The sequence below is a fragment of the Aythya fuligula genome, chromosome 1 (assembly GCF_009819795.1).
Source record: "Aythya fuligula isolate bAytFul2 chromosome 1, bAytFul2.pri, whole genome shotgun sequence".
In the NCBI taxonomy this organism is placed as follows: Eukaryota; Metazoa; Chordata; class Aves; order Anseriformes; family Anatidae; genus Aythya; species Aythya fuligula.
Window position 1 is genome coordinate 125,998,109 of NC_045559.1, and position 25,767 is coordinate 126,023,875.

The 25,767-nt window shown below is 39.1% G+C and overlaps 1 protein-coding gene across 6 annotated transcripts in view; it reads left to right on the plus strand.

Annotated features, from left to right (window-relative positions):
- Positions 1-25,767, plus strand: part of SH3KBP1 (SH3 domain containing kinase binding protein 1) — a 224,657-nt gene that overhangs the window by 137,298 nt on the left and 61,592 nt on the right. For 5 of the 6 annotated variants that reach the window (XM_032182102.1, XM_032182110.1, XM_032182119.1 and 2 more), the window contains one exon: positions 5,027-5,223. In XM_032182102.1, coding sequence (XP_032037993.1) covers positions 5,027-5,223 — 197 coding nt within the window. Of the gene's footprint in view, positions 1-5,026; positions 5,224-13,558; positions 13,614-25,767 lie in introns of those variants that run through there. The other variant, XM_032182148.1, reaches the window with a different exon arrangement.

A 25,767-nucleotide genomic window follows, 5' to 3' on the forward strand; every position in this document is an offset into this window, starting at 1 on the left:
CTGAAGTATTTAATGACTAGAATTAAAACCAAAAACGTGTTCAGTGTTCCTGAGGATAGTTTGATGAGCTGCTGGCCTTACCTTTGTGCTACATTCACAGCTCTGCTGCAGCTGCTCCGGTGTGGTCGTACTGCTCGTCAGTGGCAGATGACTGTGCCTGCTGAGACACACTCCAGGTTTTAATGCCCATTTAGCAACGTGACCTCCCTGCTAACCGTAGCTCTTCTTGCAGAAAATTCCATATTTAAAATTCATAATCTGTCAGTCTGTGTCACTCAGGTTCCTGCCTAGTTCCCAGCCCTATCTGTGGGCTGTATTTGGCTCTCAGGGAAACGGTCCAGCTCTGTTCTCCTACTAAGCTTTTTTTTTCCTTTGCAGTAATGGTGAAAAAGGCCATGCAAAGCTGAAGGAAAAAAGGAGGGTATTTGAGTCAGTAGGAAGAGGGGCAATTTTCTGGTTTTGGGAGGAGGGACAAGCTCAGAGTCCCGGGTCCCAGATTTTTGTTTTTATTTAAGAGACTGGAAGGGGTCTGTATTGTGGAATAAAATCAAAGAGCATCCCCTTCAAAAGGCAAGAAAGGCTCTTGGATCACTCTCTGACTTCAGTTTTGCTCATCTCTCGATCTTGGACGAAGAAATTGTTAGAGGAAAATGCTTAATAAAATAGAATCACAAAGGCTTACATGTCTCAAGTTGAACTTGGGAAATTATTGCAAAAATAGTATTCCTTGGTTTCAGTCAAAATGTGGAATAGCACCTTATTTTAGTCTCCACCACTGCAACTTTGTAGGAGAAACTTCTTTGTCAGGAAAGGGTAGAAATTCAAATATGCGTTAAATAGATATAGACACATAAATGTATTTATTTCAGTAAACAACCCAACTAAAAATTAAGTGAGAGGAGAGTATTTGTCATGCAAGGGTGGGCAGAGTATTGCAAATTCTTGCTTGCAAGTTCTGTATCTGTACAGATACAGATATACATCAAAAATACAGATACACATCAAAAATGTATATCTCAGGTACCTCGGGAAAAAATTAAGATAAAGAGAAGGGCCCCTCAGCTTGTCTTTAAGAGCAAGAGCATGTTAGATTAATCTCTGCGTTATTTTTTCTTAATGTTGCTGTGTACACGTTCATTTTATCTAAGATATTCTGAATTTCTACTGCATATTGCCTTTCTTTGCTGCCACTTCTGCCTCTTTCCCACAGCCACCAAGTGATAAGAGCAAGAGCAGATACTTCTTGGAAAAGCTAGGGCTTTTATTCTCATTTATTTAAGTCCAAGGGGATCCTCAGTTTGTGTCAGTCAAAAAATAATAAATTCTGTCATTTTCCTAGTTCATCAGAAAGAAGTATTTTGACTTTGAAGAAGCTTTGTCAGGTTGGCCACTGTATCTGACCATTCAAATGCAATTTACTTTGGACAGGCATCACTTCAGTTCATTCTGTCGTCATTAATATATAAAATATATATATATATATATATATATATATATATGATATTTCCTATTTAACTTTGTCACAGTATACAGTCCTGATAATAAAAGCTCCGTGGCAGCATTGAGAACGAAATGACTCTTGGATAACATCAAGCACAGATGGGCGATGCTAGGGAAGTCTGTTGGAAGCCTGAGGTGAGGCTTCTGATGTAAGGTGTGTTGTCTCATCATAGAAGAATGGTTATAGAAGATGAAGATGCCATAATGAAAAACAAGTGATTACCCAGAAATAAAAGCCTAATTGTCTTTGAGCCCTTGAGGTTTCTGATCTCTCTTTCATGCAGGCTTCAAAGAACTGTAAGTCCATATGACACCTGCTGAGTAATTCCCTTAATTACTTCCATATTTTATTTCCATCTACTGGCCAAGGTCCAGGTCTAGGTGTATGTTCTCTTCTCCCACAATCAGTGATGTGGAAAACCTATTTTACTAATTTATTTTAAAGACATGTTTTCCATTCAGGGAGTGGCTAAGAGAGGTCATGCATCCTATCAATTAAACGCAGTTACTTGTGGAGGGAGGTCTCTGCACTGCTGCTTTTGTCTGTCACAGAGTAGTTTTAGGAGATCCTGGCAAGGAGGAAGCAGGGAACTTTTGCCAGAGGCTAATTTCCCTATCCCACATCAGGATAAAGAAGAAGATCCTTTGTTCAGCAAAGACAAAATGATCGCTGTGCTTTGTACAGAATTTTGAGTTGTGGAGGTTTTACTCTCAGAAATATTATTCTTTTTTCTTCTATTGTTACTGCCCAAGTGTCGTGGTTTAACCCGGCTTGCAGCTAAACACCACGCAGCCGTTCGCTCACCCTCCCCCTCCCTCTCTGGGACGGGGGAGAGAAATGTCACAACAAGGTTTAGTAATAAGAAAAAGGCAGTGACTTTGCCATGCTGCTGATTTATACCTATCAGGCTTAATTAGTCTTGCCCTGCATCTCTGAGTGCCCCTGTGTTGTGGAATGGCTCCGCTACAGACAGGGCCCCCATCATCATCACCACCACCACAGCCCAGACAGAACGGGATTGCAGTGAAGGCTTGAATTCACTCATTATTGCTTTTATGAGCCCTGGAAGAAGTTCCTTAATGATGGCATGAATGCCACCGTTTAACTATGATAAGCCTATGAAACCAGCTTTTGAGGTGTTAACCAAGGCCTGCCATGGGAAGACAAAAAGGTCAAAGTAAAAAGATCAAGGCCCCAGCATATGTGAGAAAAGTCATACTGTGATTATTATTACTGTTTATAATTCTTCTTAATTCAAATCCTGGGCAATTTATGGAAGAAATAACTTGTATGGTGGTATCTAACTCATACCCTTGCAGAATCAGAAATGTTATATATAAATTCAACATGCAGATGTAGCAGCCATGCAGGAGGCCACAGAGACAAAGAAAGTATTTTGCTTAGTCTTTAGCCTTTTTGTTTGTTTCTGAGCAGGAGCTTTCTCTAATTTGTCTCCTAAAACCATCCTCACTAAAAATCCCATCCCAATACACAATTCCTGAATTCCTCTCCTCACAGCACCCTGCTGCTAAAACCAATTTTAGCAGGTGAGCCCCTCGCTTCCTGGCTCGTGAATTTGTTCCTGTAGGCCTCAGGACTTGTAGTGCTTTCTGTGCTTCATCGGAGAAGTTTAAAGTAGCTCTTGAGAAAGATCTTGAGTTTTACCAGTCTTGTTCCTTAATAGTGAATTGCCAGGAAGATGAGAAGACTCCCTGAAAGCGAGTTACTGCTCATCAGAATGACAAAGTTGTTGTGTGGAGACCTTAAAAAGAAACATCAAAACCAAAAACCGTGCCCCAAGCCCCAGATTGTTTTCTGCCTTTGTTCTTAAAGACAGAATGAACCTGAAAGAGATTGGATGTGGAGCTATACCTTGAATTTCCTCTTTCATTTTCCACTCTCCTTAAAATGTTTCTCATTCTGTGGATTTTTGGTCTTTTAAACCTAGAGCTGTCACTTGAGTCAGGAAGGCAGAAGGAAAGGATTCAGTTGTTAATATTAACAATTTTAGTCGTAAAGATTGACCATCAAAATATTCTCTCTAGGTAATTGCTCTATTTGGCTTTAAAAGATTGTTCTAGATTAGTGTAGAAACAGCATTCAGGTGCTTTCAGCTTAGATTGCTGTTTCATCCTATTCTTGCTACTTAAACATGTTGGAGAATTGTAGGATCTGAGGCATTATTAGGGTATTGTAAAGCTTCCCACATGCTCCACAACTTGCAAGCCATTTATAGGAATCCAGTAGACTCTCCTCTTATCTTAGTGTCATTTCTCTCCTCTTTGTGGAAATATAGATGATTTTTGGGTAAGACTATACGCTTACCTAAGGGAAGAGGGAAAGAGATTTGTATGTAATCTCTACTTGATTTGGGGTGTCTAGAATTTAAGGATGATTTTCTTCTCTCCTGGCAGCCTTACAATGAAAATCCATTGCAATCAATTTGTTGACCTTGGTATAAGAAAAAATAAGCTGAGAAGCTTATTTGATTTTTTTCTTTCTTTGACTCATATGATCTGTGTCTGTGGCACCATAAACGCTTCTAAGGGGAATATGAGAATTTGGGTTTGCTATTTCTAGGTAGAATTAGCGATGTAGTAGCTAGCATAAAGTGCTGTGTTTTTCCTGGAAACATAGTCAAGTCAATCTGCAACATAGGAAGGAAGGAAGGTGTAAATGATTCTGGGGACTGTTTCAATTGGAGGAAACTTCAGTGGGTCACTTCTGCTGCCAGCGACTGCTTGGCTTGATTCTGCACCATCCTGTAAAGGACCGAGACGTCACCATATTGGATCTGTGGCCTCTGCTATTCAAACAGCGGAAATTTTCAGATAAGCACTGATAAATTTTCCTATTCACCGAGAGAAGTAATGCAAATCAGAGTGTCAGTTTTGATTTATTATATTCCTAGAGGATTGTGTGCATGGGTGCTTTTCTTATGAGGCTGTCTATGCTGCAGAGAGATTTAATGTTCAGCAGGGAACACATTATGCAGCTTATTTGATTGCAGATTTGTTTAAACAGCTTTCAGCTTTATATTTCCCAGTTAGGTAATGTAACTTTAGATACTAATTGCATAATTGGCTTGATATGAGTCATACAGATTTAAGGTACAGTATGCCTGGTCTGACTGACTGTTAGCTTTAAGTGACTTTATACAATAGCTGCCCTAGAACTGATTTCAACTCTTTCATTTAATGAACTCTCTGGCAAATCATATATGTCTAAGAAGGATTTTCTTGGTACGCAAGGAATGGTTGTCTTCATGAATGAAGTTTTGATCCCGGAGCATGCATGTTTTGTGGATTGGTGTAAGCTCTAATGAGTACACCAATGCAATGAAGTGATGTGATTTTTAAAACTCCGAAATGAGCGCATGGCACGGACAACCTCTTCTCTACCAGTATCTCAAGCCTTTGTTTTCCTATAGAGCTTGGTGGGAGGGATCATGTTCCGGTCACAATCTCTTTTGGAAACAGGGATCTTCACACCTAAGATTCCTTCTTTTATCCCTCCATTTCCTAGGCCTAAAAGATACTACAGGCTCTGAGAGTGATGGTGGTGACTCTTGCAGCACAAAATCAGAAGGAGCCAATGGAGGCACGACAATCCAACCCAAAAAGGTCAAGGGTGTTGGCTTTGGAGATATCTTCAAAGACAAACCTATAAAACTACGGCCAAGGTCAATAGAAGTTGACAATGATTTTGTCACAGTAGATAAGGTACGTATCATTTCTTAATTCTTCCTTTGTTGTTGATTTAAAGAAGTTTTCATCCTGAAGTTCTAAATTCTATCACTGACAAGGACTTAAAATTTTGTGGTCATTATTTCCTAATCTTTCCGTGGATGACACTCTTGCTTTTTTCTTTTGCCACACACAGGAAAATGAGTTCTAGTGACATCAACTGCCTACCAGAACTGTTACTTTGCTTAAAGATTTACTCCTCTAACAGTTAATTGTCCTTTTTTTCTAAGAAAATGATGGTTTAGAGAAGAAGACTGGAGAGGCTTTTTCAGATTTGTAGTTACCACATTATAATAAAAAATAATTGCTAGTTCATATATAAAGTAAGAGATACAGTCATTGCGTAAAGCAAGAGATACAGTCATTGTATCATCAGTTTTCCGAAAAGGAAGATTTGGAAAATAGCTAAATACCTCCACTTAGTATGGGTTTGTTAATTTAAAAAATTGCTTTCAAAAATCTCCTTTGTTTGATAGGGCTTGAAAAAGGGAAAGCTTATTTTTTGTGGGTTTTTTTCTATATGACATAAAAAAGTAAGTCCTGAGATTAACACTTGGGGAAAATTTTAACTTTCACAGATTGAAACAGACCATCTTTGTAGAGAGCATTCTTTGGTCTCTAGCCTCCAAAACTGTCATTAAGTAAACTAGAAAGGGAGACTAGAAATCAAACTGAGATGTTTCAAATAACTGGAAATAACTTTTTTTTCTTTAACCCCTTTTTTGGAGGATGTTTGTTTTCATGGCTGCCTGAAATCTTATTCATACAAGTCCCACATAAGGAAAATTCCTTTGTATATAGGATGTACCTGACAGAAGATAGACTTAAGCTTATACATCACTGTACTTAAGCATTTTTTCTGTATTCAGGACAAAAAGTCCTTTAGCATCAAGAAGTGCGTATTTTAATAATGCAGTTCTATGATAAATGAGTCATTATAAATCACTAATTTTCCACATGTATGTATATAAAGGAAATATGCAGACAATTTCCTAAGATAAACACACAATAGAATTTACATGCTAATAGTATTTATAATTTGTGTGTAACAGCAACATTCACTTGTAAGATAAATGTAGGCACAGACCAGAATTCATGTGTTTCACAAAATGTAGTTCTCCTGAATTGGATACAGGCAGATCAGAATTTTCAATTGATAAGGCTCTGTTAAGGCTACAGAAATGATTTCTTTTATCTGCGGACTTACTATAATTGTAGCCATCTATAAAATAGTCATTGTAAATGGGAACTGATTAAAATAAATTACATACTTCTTGAACTCTGGAGTTCATCGCTTTAATATGAAGTACTCACAAAGTGCTTATGAAGTAGCCTTTGTTCACAGAAGGGAAGTCTTCACTTTATAGTAATGAGAAATCATACATTTGTTTCTCCGTTACAGAGACAGATATTGGTGCAGTGTGAGTGTATTTCTTGCCAGACAAAAACTGAAACTGGAATCTTCAGAAATTTTCTAACATTTCTCATCCTACCTATAGACTTTCCTTCCTATGTCCTCAAATTTCTCCTAAAGTTGGTACGGCTAGTGGAAAATAATGTCTTCATCTTTGTAAGCACAGTCCCTTATTTGTGCTTCAAGTGTGTGGATAAGCAAAAGCAACACTCTGCTGTCATTGTTTTTTTTCCCGGGCAGGGTCAGGTTGGTTAACCTTTGAACACTGCCACTCAGAAGCTTCAGGACTGTTGTCTTTACCTATGCATAGCACCAACACATGATTCACTGACAAAACATCAGGTTACAACTGCAAAAGATTAACCTCCCCAAGTACTTCTCTCCTGGCTGCAGGAGATTCCTCCCTTGTCATTGCAGTGTTTCTTGCCATTTAATGTTGGCTGGGAGAGAATCCTGCAGTGTTTGTAGTTCCACGAAAGTTCATATTTGTCTCAAGAACTCTGCATATAGGGTCAAAAGTGTCACAATTTATGATGCAGAGTGTCGAATCAGTACAAGTTCTCTCAAATAATGTAGTTTTTAAAAGGATCTTTATCAGTGTATCTTGCTCATTTACAAGAAGTAGCTTCAGGTTTTCCATAAGTTGTAATCTTTTGAAGAGGCAGAAGCAATGCTATCCTCAATTTCATCATGTTTTAAAAGTATTTCTGAAGTCTGGAGACCCTCAAACTCTTTCTGTTGGTTCTTCTTGATATTATTACTGATGAAACATTCTATATATGTCAGTAATGATACTCTTACCCTTTTCATTTACAACATTACCTAACAACTATTGATTTTTTAAAAGTGTCAGTAAATTATTGAGAGGATTGTGTAATGTAGGATTATTTATAACAAGATAATGCCTATGGGAGATGCTGTTCCCTTTTACAGAAGAATCAACTTGGTCTCATTTTGTTGGCGTTATTACTTTCTGTTTTACTGTGTTCTTCTATGTTATGATTCATAAGTTTAGATCATATTTCACGCAAAGGTGTTATGAATTATCATTGTGTTAACTTAGGAAAGCTTTTACACAAATATTGGCAGGAGTATGAGGGCAGAAGGGATTGCTGCCAGCAGAGCAGGAACAGATTCCAGTACACCCTGCTGTAAATCACCAGTCAGGTTGCTGTGCTCCAAGTGTTTGCCCAGTGCTAACAATGTAGAATATAGTGGCCCTTGTCTTTTAGGGTGATCAATAAGCTCTCTAACTGGAGGCAAAACTGAGGAGTTGCGTGGAAACCCATTGATTTTATCGGTGTGCAGAATTCATTGCTTTGCTGTTCTTTGTTCTAAAAATCACAAAAGCAGATTATCCTAGGGAAATCAATGATGCAGTTGTGATAGTTTAATATGAGCAGTGCCATCAGAGCTTTCTTTTGTGTTTTAAAATAAAAGAATCAAATACTGTTCCTTTGTAGTTCTTTTCTTTGCCTGTTTGCATCGATGAATCGACTGCTGGCCGTATTTGCTTTCTAGTCAGAACAGAATCAGATTCCTGAGGTTTGGCTCTGTCAAATTCCCATTAATGATAGCTGTAAGTGAGCTAATTGGCTATGCTACGTGTGACAGGAACTGTAGCTTGCTCACATGAATTTTTAGAAGAAATGCAGTATGTGTACGGAAATGTTGTATCTCCTTAGAAAATTTAGTGTAGCACTATTAAAGTTGTATGGCCAAACAGAAATGTCCATTTCACATTTTTTCCTTCTGCTTGTGCATTTTCGAGACATTTATACCGGCGTTTATTTTTTTCCTTCTTCATTTTGTAGTGGCTTGTCTTTAACTTGTGTTTCTAGCTTGCTCTTCCTTCCAATATGATCTATATGTGCTGTGCTTCCATTGTTCCAATGAGCTATCACATTTTCCTCTCCCGTATCTAAAAATAAACCTCTAAAAGTAGAAGAAAATTAATTTAACCAACATGCTCCCTAGTCTGAGTTAACTGTATCGGGTTGTTTGTATTGAGTTGCAATTTCAGCTGAAAATGCTGGAGGCTGTGATAGGTGAATGCAGAAGAGAAGTCCTAAAAAGTCATTTTTATTTCTCTGGAAGCTGTCCTTACTTATGAAGAAACCATTGAGAATATCTTTTGCATTTTCCATTTGAGATGTGTTCATAGTTTTCTTCAGGCAAGATTTTCGTAGTTAGCTAGCTCTGGTGAATTCGAGCAGAGCTAGATTTCATTAGCAGCCTTTGGTGAGGTCACATTAGTGTTTGCCAGAACTTAATGGAAATTATATCCAGCCATCAAACTGGGCAATATTGCAGCCACCATAACGACTTAATATAAAGGAAAGGCTGTAATGGCTCTAGACCCAGCAACTAGTTAACTGCTGTTTAGGGATCCTTCTCACTGCAAGACGTGACATAGCAATCTTTATTTCTGCATGTATTAAGTATATTGTGGAGAGGGGAAATGGAGAAGAAATAATGAAAGTAGACAGAACAGCTAGAAGGGCTGGAAGATGATGCCAATTATTAAATCTACCTGTCCAAAGTAGTAAGATGGGAAGTCATAAATTCAGGGTGCCTGTAAGATCTGGGTTTCTATTTTGAGGCCATGACCCAGGGATCCAGAAACTGTGATGATGAGGTTTTGTTGCCAGTCAGGTCTTTGCCACAGCTGTTATGTCAATTCCTGCCTTGTTGCTTGCACAGATCATTTTTCTCCTTAATTTTGAATTGTCATTTAAAAAGAAATCTTTGAGAGATGCAAGGTCTTTGGCATTTCCAAGCTGGCTTATGTTGGGTTTGAGCTCAGGTGTGCGTGGCCAGCACTCACTGTGTACGCTGGATGTCCTGGGAGATGCTTGCACCCCTAACACAGAGATGTGAGAGACAGCGGTCAAAATCCTGAGATAATTAAAAAATGGATGTGAGCAAAACTACCTGGCACTGAATACAAACACTAGTAAAAATGCTTGCTGAGGCAGAGAGCCTGCAGTGTGAATATCAAGTGGTTGTAGCAGTTTGCTCTTGAAAGCACAGGTTTCTGGCATTCGTTTATTCAGGAACAGCCATCAGAGATGGCAGCAGTCGTAGCAAGCAGCAGCAGCGTGTCAAACCCTATGTGGGAATGGGGGAAGCATTCAGCTTGTTCCAGCAGCATTTGTGTTTCGCTTTGAAGTCGCTGTCTGTGCAGTTTGGCATCCCTGCCCTCACCACTTTTTAATGTTGACTTGTGAGGAAAGGTACGAGGGGAGAAGGTCCCTGCTCCCTCCTGAAGCTGTGCTGAGAGCAAGGCTGCCTCTGCAGACGGGGTTTGTTCCTTCACCGGTGTAACCCTTCATTTCAAGGGCTCGGTGTGGAAGCAGGATTTGTGTTTCTTCCATTACACAGAAATAGCACACTCTTGCAAACAGCAAATTATGTTCGTGGAGCACCGTGGAAGTTCTAACTAATGTCTCTTCAATATAATTAGCCTTTCTGGAGTAAATAATTCACAGCAATAAGAAGGAAAAGTAGGTGAAACATGGCCAGCTCTTGAAATGAGTGGCAGTCCAAAAGCAGCATGCCTCTTTGAGTCAGGGGAGGCTGACTCAAAACAGGACTTGGTATCGAGGGAATAGAACAGGAAATGGAAAATTGGGTTTAAAGAGAGGAACAAATTTGATAACTCTGGCTGGCAGTGAGTCTCTACTGAGTCACTGAACTGTGATACTTAAATGAATAGTGTCTCCTGACCTCCTGTATACGTCCTGCGTTTCCATGCTATCCCATTAGTGAGCTTTGCTTTCACGCTTTCTCACACTGGTTTGTGAAATGTTCAGGCTGCCCAGACAGAGCTGTTCAGGTATTGGTGACATAGTTCAGATTACCATCAGTTTGCAACAGCAGTTTCTGGCAGAGGAAGTTAGCCACACAATGTTTTGTGCTGCTTGTGACTTTTTTAGGCTTTTGTTTTCAATAAAGCAGCTCTTAGGCTCTAAATAAATGCAGGATAGCTGTTGCCCGTGCCACAAAACCTCATTGGCCTTTATTCAGAAAAGATTTGTTCGTGTGAAATAAGTACATCCAGCATATGCATGAAAACGTTTTTCAACTTATGTTCTGGACTTGAGCTCCTTGAATAGCATCTAAAAATAGAAGCAGAGTAATGTAGAAGTATTGCTAGTACTAGAAGTCGCTCCTAAAAGTGATGTGGAGAATCTGGTCTGTTCTCCTGGGGGAGAGCACTGGGCTTCTGCCAAAGTGAGCTCCTTTGGAGGAGAGCAGGCAGGGAGCGCTCCTGATTTTTCAGGAGTGGTTTTGATTAGGAAGTCTTAGGATGCTGTAGTCTGAGAAACAGGATGTATAGGTTTAAGCTAATGCAATTTTATTTCATAATAGGGACAGAGCAAAAGTATATACGTCCTACATTGCTGTGATACATGATGCTGTTGCGTTGTACTTTGAAGACCAGTAGTTTGCTAAATCACATGAAAGCCCTCGTTTTCAGTTAAGTCTGTACCATTCCCAAGACTTATACCCCACAAGCGTTTAAAAAGGAGTCATTTAAAGATGAAACAAGACAAAACAAACCCACTGTGCTTTAATAGTTCAAAATAAAGTTCATTTCCTGAGTTACAGTGATATTTGCTGGAGACATAAACTGAGTTTCAATGAAAGATTGGTTTCTTGTTTCAACTTCAGTACAGAGAAAACGCTTTAGAAAGTAGCAGTACTGACATGTAGGCTGGCTATATTTGCTGTCTGTTGGGCTTCAGAAGAACAAGCTCACAAATGAAACTGTCTAATACTAGTCGTAAAATTTACCTAAGTAAAATCGAACTGATACAAATTGATACAAAATATTTAAATTAGTGTAATCAAGGCATTAGGAATAAACACTTTCATAAACAGTGTCTTAGTGTTTCTAGGTCAAATGAGATTCTTTTTCTTGCTTCACTTGCATTTTGTCAGATAATAAAACTTTGATTTTTAATTGCTATGTCTGAGTGGTTAGGCTTTTTAAACTTTGGAAAGATTATACAAATTTAATGAGATGACATTTAATCTTCTTGGCATGCATGAACTTTGAAAGTTAAAGAACAAATACTGTTGTACAAAAAAAAATAAAATAATCTATCTGACTTTGGAAATTACCTAAATAACTTTCATGGCTGCTGAGGTATTAAAAAGATTTATGAATGTGAGCTGGACTGTCTATAACCTGGAAATTGCCAAGAATAAAATATATACAGTTATCTTTTGCTATCTATTCAGCTTCATTCGTTTGTGGAATTTTTCTTAAGTGGTTTCCTTTTTAAATTTTTCCATAATCAAGGATTATCTTTAAAAAGACATACATGATTGTATTATTTATATTTATACATATTCATAAAATGTATGCATTATAAATGTGTTATGGCTTATTCTTCTCTCTACAAATAGATAATAATTTCATGCTTTCTGGAACTGATAACGATGTGTTGTAATACAACTTTAAAATAATTTGTGATTGGAGAACAGAAATCCTCAGGAGGTGGGTTGGCTGGCTCAGGAGGAGTTCAGACTTTGCTCTGAGTCATTACTGAACCTGTTCCGCAGCACAGAGCTGGCACAGGGAGTGTGCTGCAAGAGAGGTTACCTTGCCTGTGACCCATCATCTTGGTCTTTTCCAATCTTTAAAATATCCTGAAATATCCTGGCCTTATTTCCAGAGATATATACTTGCAGTAGCAGTAGTCCTACTCGGATCATTTTAACTTTGGTATAAGAGCAAAGGGGATCTCAGAGATCATTTAATCCAAGCCTCTCAACCAGATCAGGACCAAATATACATAAATAATTCCCAGGGGATGTCTGTTGTATTTTTTTTTTTCCCTTAAAATGGCATCCTGTAAAGAAAACTTAGGGAGGATATACAATTTATTTCATGATCGTAACAGAAAATATATTAAATATCTTGGCTCTGCAAATTAAATGTTTTCTTGTAGTTTTTGTAGGAAGCAGAGTGAGCAATTTAATGGCCTCCCCTTTAAAATCTGCATACGGTCCAAGTTTATCATGTCCTTCCTTACGCTATTTCTTAAAACCAGGGAACCTTTTTGTTTGTTTCGATGTATGAGTTCAGTTTTTCTTGTCTCAGAGTTGCGTTGGCACTCCCATGAGAATATCTTTTTAGAGAATGGGTGTGTGTGTCTAGGGAACGCGTTGACTATTTGCGTGTGTGTACATTGTAGACGTGTTTGTGTGTGAACGTGTCAACATTTTTCTGAGGTATTTAAGGTCAGATGGAAGTGAGAGTGTGTACTATGTTGTGGTTTGCTTAAATATAAATATTTAATTTCTTCCAAATTATTTGAGAAGCGCATGATGTGTTGTCCTCCCCTGCCCTTTTTCATTCATTTAATATTTGAAGGTTTGCGAGGCGGAAATATTAAGAATTTATAAGACTTTCATGGAAGAGAGCATCATCTTAATGGTGTTGCTGTTTCTTGATCGTCTTCCTTTAAAAGACAAAAACCCCAAACAAAAACTTTTATATGACATGAAGTATCTTCTCCCCCCACCCCAAAATAGAGAGACCAGTACATTCAGAATTGCTCAAAAATTCATTTTCCTGTAGAATTATTTGCATTACTTCTTATCTGTACAGCCTAGACAAGAAGCCCATATACATCCTCCCTTACGTTGCCTTTCCCAGCTCTCAGTCTCATGAAGCCAGGAGAGCCGACTGGCCTGGGAAAGGAGAGGAAACTTCTAACTTAAGAGTGAGCAGAGGTAGGAAAAGCTCCAGATTTCCTGTGAAATAAACAAGTGGAACCTTTGTTTCCCTGGGATGGCCCGAAGTGTGAGTCAGTGCTAGGGCTGGGCTCCCACCCTTGCTGGGCTGAGCTCATGCAAGGAAGGGGCAGGACTCCAGTGCTCGTCTTGGACACTTTGAGCTGCTGAAGGGCAGCTGGGCTTCACAATGGGAGAGGAGGTATTTCTTTTACAATTAGTTGCTGTGTTTTTTTTTTTTCTGTTAATATTCAAAACTCTTTTGCAATATATATCTTCTGCAAAGCACAGGATTCGACTGCAGGGTTCCTTGGTAGTTCTGCACAGTTTGTAGATGCTGGCTAGGTAAAAAGAAAAGAAAGAAAGAGAGCACTGGGGATCCTGAAGTCCATTTCTGCTATAGAGGAAGGTATTAAAAGAGGGGGTTACTTTTGTGTGAAAACACATTCTGTCCTGGCTCCATTTAGCTTAAGTTTTTTTCCTTTCGGACTGTTTGGCCATTAAGCTTGCACAGATGTTTTTTATTTCTATATGACTTGGTTTCAATTTTCTTACTCTAAAGAATAATGTAACCTCGTAGTTAGGCAAGAATAGTTGCACAGTCTTTAGGATGTGTTGCTCTTTCAAATGTTTGCTTATTAAACGAAAATTATCCCCCTCCCCTCCTTTTTTTCCTTCCCAAGTGGTCTAATAAAACGGCACTTCTTTTTGGCAGAAAAAAGAGGAGGAGCTTTACTAATCCCTCTTCTGTGTGAGGTGACATTTGGAGTCTCTTGTATGAATGAGGAAAACTGATACGAATGATTTGGAGAAAATTGTATTGGGATAATAAAATCTAGCTGGAAATTATCCTTCCCTTCAAGGAAAACTGGAGTCAACTGATGCTTGTAAAAATTTATAGAAAGCTGAATGGAGAGGCACCAAGTAAACTGTTTAATTATTTGCAGATTCTTTGGGGACTCTGAGTAGAAATGTGAAAAATTTCTTTCAACTTCTGCATTTAACAACTGAGGTCAGTAAACAGGGTGGAGGAATGAAGCTACAGGTTTCCTGAATTGTTTCTCTTACAATGTGCCATGGGTCTTTCTCTTTTCTGCCTTAAAAAAAGAAAAGAGGAAGGAGGAAAAGAGGAATACAGAAGGATCCTAGAGCAGCCAGACGCTCTGTGGGCTTGAGTCTGAAAGCCAATTTCTAAGTTGCCTTTTAGACTCCTATTTTTTTTTTTTTGCATGTGTTTCTGTAGCAAGGCAGTGACATTTGATCTTAATAAAATAGTTCTTAAATGCCACGAATATAAGCTTACATTATTAAACTGAGTTGACTAAGCGCTTCATAAAAACGTCCCAGTAAAAATCAAGGAGGGGGAGAGAGGACTCAGCTCCTGGGGAGGAAGTCCTGATGCAATAGGGCCTTGTAGCCAAGTACAGCCTGCTGCTGCCTGGGTTTTGCTGGGTGCCGGGCTATTTGCCATGCACTGGCCACCCAAATAGCAGTAGACCTCCGTGTGTCCAGCTGACAGTTTCTTCTGAAGCAGTCTCTGTACCTAAAGCACTTGCTGAAAAGAAAAGCTAAACCACATGATATTAGTCATTTTTTCATTTGTGTTTCAAGTTTCTGAGCTTCATTCAAAGGAAAATAGATGAAATTCCTGTCAGCTGAAAGAGAACTGGATGGAGATGCTCATGCATTTTGCTTTGTCACTTGGTGCACTATATTTTTCCCTGCAAGGATTAAGTAATAGTATATCACTCCTTAGCCTCAGTAACTTATGTTAAGAAAAGAAGAAATCTAAGGTCAAAATTGGAAAAATATTTGCTGACAGCACAAAGTCTGGGACTGTCTGCATGACAGTATGGGTTTAGTCTTTTTTTTTCTTTTTTTTTTTTAAATCATTGGATTTGAAAAATATAATTGAATAGCTGCTTGGCAGTTTGTCAGCATTGTAACTTTCACACAAGAGTAAAGCAGCATTGTTACTACTTTAAAATGAGGACACTAAAGAAGAGCCATTCCGTGGTTTTTGTTTTCTTAGATTATTTTTTTTTTGAGAGATTAAAGTAGCTGAACTGCTTTCCTTACTTCTGCAAGAGGGAGTGTAGATCTGTGTAACTGTTGTAAGGTTCATTAGTTTTTGTAAAAGAGAAGGTTTCATAACAGCAGTTTCTGTACTGGATGGTACAATCTGGATCATGCTGGTTATCACTGCAATCTAGATGGATTGTTCTCCTGGGAGAGTAGAAAGGGATTTCATTCACAATGTGCAGCCTGATTAAAGGCTCCTTCCCAGAGGAGACAGAAATTAATTGTGAGTTGCAACCTGCAAATGGTAAAATTTCTGACAAGGAGTGGAGGGGGACAGGATCCTTTACATTTGTGTAAACCACACTCAGTAAAAGGGGAAAATTAAAAATAAATAAAGCACAGAAGAAGGAAGACTAATCTGCTGGAAAAAAAAATAATAAAAAGAACTTTCTTTGCAAAAGCATCTTCTACCATTGCAAATCTGTGGCTTGAGGAAGAAGCTAAATGAGCCTGTTCATGCTCCTCATTTCCATGTGTATGCTTCCAGTACTTTGAGATGAGGCAGTTGGGAGCATACTGTGTAGCTTTCATCCCATTTTTGCTTTTTTTTAATTTCATTTGCTAAAGTGTTTTTATTCCTCAGTGATTCTAATATGTCTTGCTCCATTAGTTTCAGCAGCATCTACCTAATGTAAGCTCTTGCATTCACTTTCTCACCATTAGCCTTTTATGAAGGCAGATTTGGTGTTCATTAACCATTTAAAACTGACAGCCTAACAGCATCAAGTGTCAGAAGGTCCAAATTTCACAGAAATAGGAATCTTACAAAGCGTATGAGTTGAGATACATAGGTTTCTCTCCTGGCCAGCATGTCAAGCACATGAGGAGAAAAAAGCCTCTCCACTCCCCTCCCTGTCCGTAATTTGAATTTTTAATTTGTCAAGATACCAAGTTATAGCAGCTTTGGAGTCTGAACTCATCTGCCCGTAGAGCAGGTACGCGGTGGAGAATGATGATGGAAAAAGCAAAATGAGCACTCTTCTGCTCTCCAAGCTACCCAGAGTTCTAATGAAAATAACATTTCATCATTCATATTCATTGAAGCCTTTGTTCCTACATGTTTTTCTGTCCAAAAAGTTAAAACAAAAATTTAGCATCTCATTTTTTACCTACCTTATTTCTTTGAAAGTTACTTGAAATAGCACATATTTCTGTGGTGACTTGCATAAAGCTAAAGAAGATATTCTTCATCTGTGTTTTGTAGACTGCTGGTGGTCTGCTAAACACCTGCTAGTTTTAGTGCACGGATAGCTGGATTGGACATTTGGTGCTGGCTCAGGTCATTTCTTAATGGAGCTCAACAGCTGGAAACAAGAACTACAGTAATTTTCCATTTAAGCAGTTCTGAATTCACTGAAGAGATGTTTTGTAGTTGAAAATGGGAAGTTTGGAATCTGTGAAACTGTCTCTCTAATTAGATGTCTTTCACATTATGAAGGTTTGAGACTCTCCTTTTAATGCAGAAATATAAATTACATGAATGTAGAGGATGTAAACAGCTCCAGTTTGGCATGAACATCAGTATCACCACTGAGGGAGCAGCGTGTATTCATACAGTGAAATACTGAAATATTGTGCATCTGAAGACACCTTATGTCTGTAACACTTTCTCAGAGAAAACCAGAGGCAGTTAAAACCTTTTCAGACTACGTGACAGGGCCTGATTTGTTCAGCAGGTAGGTAACTTGTTAGGCACACTTGACTGACAGTGTTGTGGTGCACATAATTCACCTTACAGGTCACAAAAAGTTTGAGATGTCTGAAGAGGAAATACAGTTGTGTATTGCTGTTCTGTGGGTTTGTTTTTTTCATTACAGCAGCTGTTGCAAGTCTTTGGTTTTTATAATCTTTTAGAGTTATAGTAGGTTTCTGGACTGTTGGAACTACAAAAGAGGGACCAAGGAAACAGACTGATGGTATGCCATAAATCTCTCAATTGATTTTATTTTGTTGTAGTGGCCTACAAATGAGAGGATTTAAATTAGCCTCAAAGAGTTGTTGCTTTAAATTTTTGAATAGTTTTCTATTTATTCTCTCTCTATATTTTTCTTCTCCTTATGAATTTATTTTGTTTTTAACTGAAAAAAGTAAGTTAGTCTGATAACGTTTGGGAGTAAGAGGAGTTTGAGTAAGCCTTTGAAGTTTCTCTTATGGAATTGTGGAACCACTGAATATCCCGAATTGGAAGGGACCCTCAAGGATCATCAAGTCCAACTCCTGGCTCTGCACAGGGCCACCCTAAAGTCAAACCCAATGTCTGAGCGCGTTGTCCAAACAATTCTCAAAGTCCAGCAGGCTCAGTGTCATGACCACCCCCTGGGTGCAGACCCTTTCCCTAACCCCCAGCCTGACCCTCCCCTGTCCCAGCTCCATGCCGTCCCCTCGGGTCCTGTCGCTGTCCCCAGAGAGCAGAGCTCAGCGCCTGCCCCTCCGCTCCCCTCGTGAGGGAGCTGCAGGCCGCCATGAGGCCTCCCCTCAGCCTGCTCTGCTCGGGGCTGAGCAAACTAAGCGTCTCATGTGTTATCATTTTGTTTTTATGTCACCTTGCTTTATTTAGATGTACTTTCTGAAGTGTACTGCATTCAATATTCCATTTTCATACGTTCAAAGAATGAGGTTTCCAGGAAATTAGAAGATCTTGTGACATCTGTAGTTCAGATGAGAGTTGTGCGTAGGCTGGTATCGTACCTTCAAACAGAGTTCAATACCAGAAAGCCTGAAGTGTATGAGAACAGGGTAATCTTACAGAGAAACTCCTGTGGTGAGTGTTCACAGCCTGCAGTGGTGTTTAATTCTGTTTTTAATAGCCTTAATGGATTTTTTTTTCCTAATCAGATGAAGTAGTCACATATTCATCACACATAAAATTTCAGTCTCTGTAACTTCCTGTGGAAGAGTGCCAACCAGCTTGCATACATGTTTTGGGAAGGAGTACCTCCCTTTGTTTTGAACGAGGTACCTGCTAATTTCATTTGATAATCCCTAATTTGTATTACTGGAAGAGATAATAAACAAGTCCTCCCTAACCACCTTCTCAATGCCCCTCCTGATTTTTATAGACCTCTGTTAAAGCATCTATGTTTATCCTTTTTCCTGGATGAGGGATATGTTCCATAGGTTGGATCGTTCTTGCTGGCTTTCTGTGTTTTCCAGTTCCTTGAGGGACTGAGGTGGGTTATGCATGTGAGAGAAAGGAGATGAGAACTGCACACTATGGTGTTGGATAGATTTATACAGTGTTTTGCTAGCACATTACAATGCATTTTTTTTCCCTTTCCAAAGTATTATCAACTGTGTGTTCAAAGCCCGTCATGTCTAGCTCAAGATAGCAGTTTTTCTCCAAATGTATAATTTTACTTTTGTCTGAATTAAATTTCTGTTTTCCCCCTTTTCTGGCTGATCTGTGAACATGTGGAAAACAAGGGCCTTGATCCAGATCCCCGAGGGTTTCCACTGGTCTCTGGGATGAAATCCTGCCTTTTGTTTCCTGGCTTTTAACTGGTTACTTATCCGAGTTAATCCTTTAAGAAACAAAGAAAAGAAGACAAACAGTAAACTCTTTTTAAGCTACATTAGTTTTTAGTGTGGACTTAGGTCGCAATTTCAGTCTTCCTCAGGAGACAAAAGCCTTTTCATTTGTATGTTTTAATGACAATTGCTGTGAATTGGTCATGCAAAATAGAAACGAGCATATTGGACTTGCATGCAGACAGCATTGTATTGCTGAAACACCAGTGTTTATTGATCAGATCCAGAGCTGGATGCTATTCTGACGGTTAATATGCATGGGCTACACAACTAACATATGTAAAAATAGCAACTGCTGCGGGATTCTGTTGACTGAATGTGTTTGTGATGGTGCTAGTACTCAAGGTTTATTCCCAGTCTGGAGTCTGACAGGCATTACTGGGATGTGACCTTTCTTGTCCCAAAGGAGAAGCCCGGGTGAGTTACACCCTAAAAGTGCTGTTTACCTGCAGTGACTGGCCCATGTGTACACATCTGTTTCACAGGTGATGTTTAACTGAAATGAACTCCATTTTGAATAATTGAGAGCTACAGCATATTGTCATTTTACATCTCAATGACAACACCAGATGAATACCATTGTACTGAGAAGTATAACTAGATTGATAAATTGCATGTAGCTCTAACAGCAGAACTGGGTTCTATATGAAACCATAGATTTGGAGATTTCCATGCTTTTGAATGGCTAAGGTAAATTATCATTACAATTGTAAGTAATTTCATATAATGTATTTAGTAGATTAAATTTAGTTAAAACAAGATAAAAACAATAACAATAAATAAATTTAATTGTAGCACCTAAAAAAAAACAACAACACAAACACACGCAACCCCAGAAAATCTGCCAAGGAACTTATTGCCCTGATCATCTTTGCTTCTTTTTCTTTTAAAGGAGGTTTTCCAAAAAAACAAAAACAAAAAACAAAACAAAACAAACAAAAAAAAAAACAAGAATTATTACTGTCTGTCTCAATAGTGATTTTATATGCCTCCTTTGTACATCATTTCCAAATATGTTTCAACCTAATTACCTAAAGAACCAGTAAATTTTTTCATTAAATATTTTAGAAGTTACGGTTATTTTGAAAAATATAATGGTTTATAATCAAAGTAAATGTGACTAATCCTGAAATATTTAAATATTTTCATTCCTGTTTTGTTCTTAAGTCTTGGTATGGCTTAAGTAGTTTAACTGATGAGAAGAGGCTGTTTTGCTTTTTTTTTTTTTTTTTAGCTGTAAAAAGTATGCCAGAAGGCTAGGAATCCGAGAAAGATCAGAAAACAAGGACCCAACAAAATCATGTTTTGTTCTGAAATTTCCCTTATTTGGGCACCTGTGTGCTGTTTCCCTTGGTTTGTTTACTTTTCTGCTTGCTTGTCTGCTTGGATTCCAGTGTCATGAGTCTCAGTGCATCATGGATACAGCAACTGTAAGATGCTCTGACACTTGGTACTCTATTTCTAGGGCACCAAGTGAATCGAGTGTATTGTAATGTAATCATAGCCTGTTTAACTCTCTCTAGAAAGAGAATTACAGCATAGTAGCAGGATTTAGACTAAAATGATGTTTTTGTCTCCATTTTTGTTCTTTTGTACTCAAGAAATAACATTTGTATTTGGGAAAAATGTATCAGTTTCTAGGTGAACATTAGAATACATTTTTTTCTCCAGATACTTTGAGTTTTTTTTGCATATGCAACCTAATTCCAAAAGCCTTTAACATTCAAGGAAGGTGTAGTTGTTGACTACTTCAGTGTTGCTTTCTCTAAAACTGTGCTGCTGTAGTAGCCAGTTCCCAGAGGGGACCAATATTCATGAACAGTTAGGGGCCTCCTCCTCTTCCAAACTGTTGATTGTTGCCTTCAGACAACTTGCTTGCTTTGTCCAGACTTGTTAACTGTAGCAAGAGTCATGCTGCCAGCTGAAATCACACAGGTTTTCAAGGAGATCCAGTGGAATGAAGGCTTTGCTTTTGTTGCTTTGGTAAGACCAGATTTTTATTCGGAGGGACATCTTTTATGTAGAGGATTGCAGATTTTCTCCAGGTAGAGAAGAATTAAGGTGCCAGCTGTTCATATGCCTCTCACAGCACCTAAATACAGGGTTTTACAACCTTGCCATGGAAGGGTAAAATCTTTCATACATACAATCTCCTTAAAAATAAAATAAATAAACAAAAAGGGTTCATATGTTAGACATGCTTGAGCTGTAATTCAGGAGACGTGTTCATCCAAGTCCAAAAGTGATTTAGTATAGACACTAGTTGGAAGAAATGCATTTATGTCTTCTGGAATATGGGCTAAATGTGAAAATCAGTTATTTTCAGATTGTCCAATATATGGTACTATGCCTAATTATTTGTGAAGAAAATAAAATCATAGAATCATAGAATCATTAAGGTTGGAAAAGACCTTCAAGGTCATCTGGTCCAACCATCACCCTGCCACCAATGTCACCCATTAAACCATGTCCCTAAGTGCCAGGTCCAACCTTTCCTTAAACACCCGCAAGGACGGTGACTCCACCACCTCCCTGGGCAACCCGTTCAATAATAGGGCAATAATATGAAATTTAAAAATACTTTTAATTGCTTTGTCATCTATGTTCTGTTTAATCTTTGTCAAACATCCTGCTGATAAACTGCTGTGGATGTATGCCACACCTGATCCTGTGGTCACGGTGCCCATTCTTGATGGAAGTATCATCTGGTATGTAGAGCAGTGTACTTGAACGTCTTTCAGATTTCACCTTTTGAGTGACATAGAAGCCAGCATTATTGCAGCACCTCCTTGGACTGTCCAAAATGTGATTCACTGGCCCCATGGACTTAGTGAAACACACTCTGAGATGCTTACCATGCCCTCCTGATGAGCTCGGGCTAGTGTAAGTGAGCCCTGCATCTGAGTTGCACCTTAGGCCTATGACTGTAAATTTTCATGCCTCAGTTTTGTCCCAAAAGTTTGTGCAGCTGTTCAGTGAAGGAGATAACATTCAGACTCTCTCTTCTTCTTTCTTCCTCTCTGCAATACTTTTAAACACGGTTCAATCCCCTCTTCTCTGCAGACAGGCTAATGCTGTGGCAGTGGCAGCAGCCGAGGCATTAGTCAGCAGCCAAGGGTGGCTCCAGTGGACTTGGCCACCTTGTGTGGGTGGCCTCGGGCTGTGCCAGGGCTGTTCCCTCTCCCTTGCTCCCAGCAAGTGAGTTATGAGACGTGCTGCATCCTGCCTGTCTGCTCATACTCAGAGTAAACCTGCAGCAGGAGAATAAAAACATTTTTACTTGCCTGTGCTTGTGACAGTCTGGTCATAATTGAGGGCTTGATGAACACTAATTTCCTGATCCATTCATTCACCTAACCTAGTTTCAAGGAAATTACCCTGTGTTGTGGCTGGAATTTCCTCATAGATGATGTCAATAGACATGCATGCAGCTTTGGGCAACGCTGCTCTCTATATTAGCTGTGCATCCATCGGGCAGACTGTACCTATCCGGCTGATACTAAAAATACTACTCGTAATAGTTCAGGAGCATGTGGATGGTCTTTCCACCAATGTGTAGATGGGTAGAAAGTAGGTATGGAGGAGGAAACTATTTAGACAGCTGAGGCAATCAAATGAGCAGGCTGGTGCATAATCACACGTTCCCTTAAGAAATTTTATTTTCTCTATAAAGGCTTCTTAAAATTTCCATTCCCCTCTGAAGTGCCATGGGGTGACCTTTTAGGAAAACAGTTAACACTGTCCTTTTGGGAAACCCCAGGATAGTAGCTCTTGATCATACTGTCACTGAAAGCATTTCATGTGAAGCTGAGTGCTGTTATCATGGGAAAAACTGAAATTCTGGACATTTCTCTCATTTTATAAGTCTCTGACAAAGTAAGGACATTTTGACATCTGAAAGCCTCAGTACTTTTTATGTTTGGGCTCATTCAATTCTCTGGTAGTCCAGGTAGGAAATTGATTAGGTAAATTAAACACTTGAAACACGTTGGAAAAAGAATGATTTGGCTTCTCCCTCAGAACGCCAACTTTATATGTATTCAGCAGGAGGCTTGTTTATGCTTCTGCTCATCCACAGCTGGAAGAATCCAGTGACCATTTCTGCTTCTTTGCAAAAAAAAAAAAAAAAAAAAAAAAAAAGACAGTTTCAGACTGGAGTATCAGAAATACCCTAAAGAATAATGCTTTTATAGTGCTACTAATAGTGGCCTTGGATTTGCACATGAATCTATATAGATAGGTGTGTGTGTGTGTGTGTATATATATATATATATATATATATATATATATATATATATATATATATAACTGTGATGTATATAAACAACATTCAGAAATAGTAGCTGAATGTTAAAAGGAAGTATTGTGGTCAAAGAAACAAGGCACAGTTCTTCCCCTGACCTAATCACCGAGGTTTTCTGAAAGGTCTCAAGATCGGTAACTCTCTTCCTCCCATGTATAAAAGCTCCAGTGTGTTTATTTATATTTTCCCTATTCAAACTGACAAATTATGTTAAGCTTAAAAACATCAGTGTTTCCAGCTCATACGGCCTTTTTTAAAAATTTTATTTTTTATGAATTCATTAATGTCTGATGTTGTCCTTAAGAATATCTTCATGGAGCAATATTTTCAAATAGCAGTCCCAGAGGATGAAGACTTCTGTACACTTTCCTTAACAAATCCCAGTGTTGAGTAAATCTTTTTTTCCTTTTTGCTGAGTAAATGAGCTGTTGCTCGGAGAAGCCCATATTTGTTAAGGGAGCGTGAAGATAAGTATATACCTGCAGAACCAAGAAGTCTTGACCTAGCTGGTGCACAGGTGACAGTTCAATAAGAATTTTCAGATGAAATGTCCTAGAGACACAAGACCTGAATAACAAAGGTAAACAGACAAGCCAGTTTCCAACAACAACCATAGAAAACCCTGAAATACAATTTTAAAATATCCTGAAGGAGGAAGCTTGAACACAGATCCACTTTTTTTCCTCTGGCCAGGGTTGAATAGTTGTAGGGAAGGGCCGTAGTGCCCTCAAGTGAGAAAAGTGACTTGCATCCAGCCCATTACGTGCTCTGCTTTTCTTGTTTTGCTCCCTTCTGTCACAAGGTTTGCCAACAAGCCAAAATACATAAATGAAGGGAAATGAGACTGTTTAGATTACACTGTGACCTCATCTAAGAGACTTTGTATGCCACCTCAACCATTTCTGTAATCACTGTTAATTCAGTGTTGGAGGAAACTGCTCCGCAGTGATAGGGGTTTGCAGTGCACCGTGCTGTCCTCAAGGCCACTTCTGTTTGCAGAACCTGTGATTTAATGTCCTTCAAACTGGCTTCATAAAACCCTGCAGGTTTTTGACTGGCAGGTTGCTGCTTAAATCTATCTCCTCCCTCTGAATATCTGTACACCAAATAGTGGTCGTTATTCATGCTTTTATCAGCTGCTTCTGCAGCGAGAGGACACCTTGTCCCCTTTCATCTTTAGGTTTCACTTTGCAGGCGATTAGAGGGATTTGTGCCTGACAGCTACATGATCTAATTACACTCGCCTTGCAGAAATAGTGGGATTAAGATTCTGTCCGTTTTGTTGATGCATTCTGGTGCGTGTTGAGAGGCAGCCTGGCCTTGGAGGCCGGCACATCTGAACTCAGTTTCCACCACGTGCTTCTTGTGTGACAGAACAGAAGAGTGATTAATGGAGGCTGAACAAGGCTGACTGCCACCACTTAGAAAGGAGATTTACGGGAGTCAGCATACCAGAGGAGGAGAGAGGGAAACTGCAACCAGAGTGTCCCTGAAGCACTAGGCTGGAGATACTAAGGTAGAGGAGAATATGCTACTCTCTGTGCTGGTGCTGAAACCACTCTGAGGCCAAAAATTCAAGGTACACAAGCACAGAGAGAAAGTGCTGGACTTGACTTGGTTTTGCAGCCTGGTGATTAGGCCACTGATGGGAAGGGGTCGTTATGGGTGGGCTGGTTCATACTGCTCATGACATTTTATTGCAAACATTATCGACAAAATGATAGCTGTCAAAGGAGTTAGATAAACGGGGAGGGAGAGTTCATGCCAGGGGATGCCAGCAGATCTGAGGATCCTGCTGTTAGATTTTGGGTGTCTAAATTCCAAAAAGTCGTTCGCCTTCTAAATCTCCTTTTGTGTCTGTGGCCCAACTGCTTGCTTCTTGGGAGTGTTGAGACTTTATTAATGCTGGCTTTATTCTTTGAAATTCTTCCTCTACCAGCCCGATAGGTAGGGATGAATATAGGGAAAAGACTAAGTAATGTAAAAGCCAACACTTCATATCACTATTTTGCAGCATAAATTAATGTATCTAGAAGGGCTAAGAGGACATCTTGTTCTGAAATAGAATTGACCTCCTTGTTATGGAAAGGAAGAACAGAGGAAAAGAAGAAAAAACTATATTAAAATCTTCAACTCAACTTGCTTAGCACGTTCTTTGCTTTCACATTGCCCTGCATACCTTCTTTAGAAGTGAAGGAGATTTTGATAAATTGTGCTGGCCTTCAACTGGAGCAGAGACCAAACCATCCTGTAGTGAACAAGTCCCTGCAAAGAAGTCTCTGTGGTAGGAACGTGTGTTGGTTCAGCAAGAATTTAAGTTGAGCTTGCTTGTTTCTCCTAGCCACTGGTAAATTTAGTAGATATTTGACCTGTATGGGGGTATGAGTGATGTAGAGCAATTGGACAGGCAGAAGGAAACTCTCTGACTCGTGTGAGAGGAGAT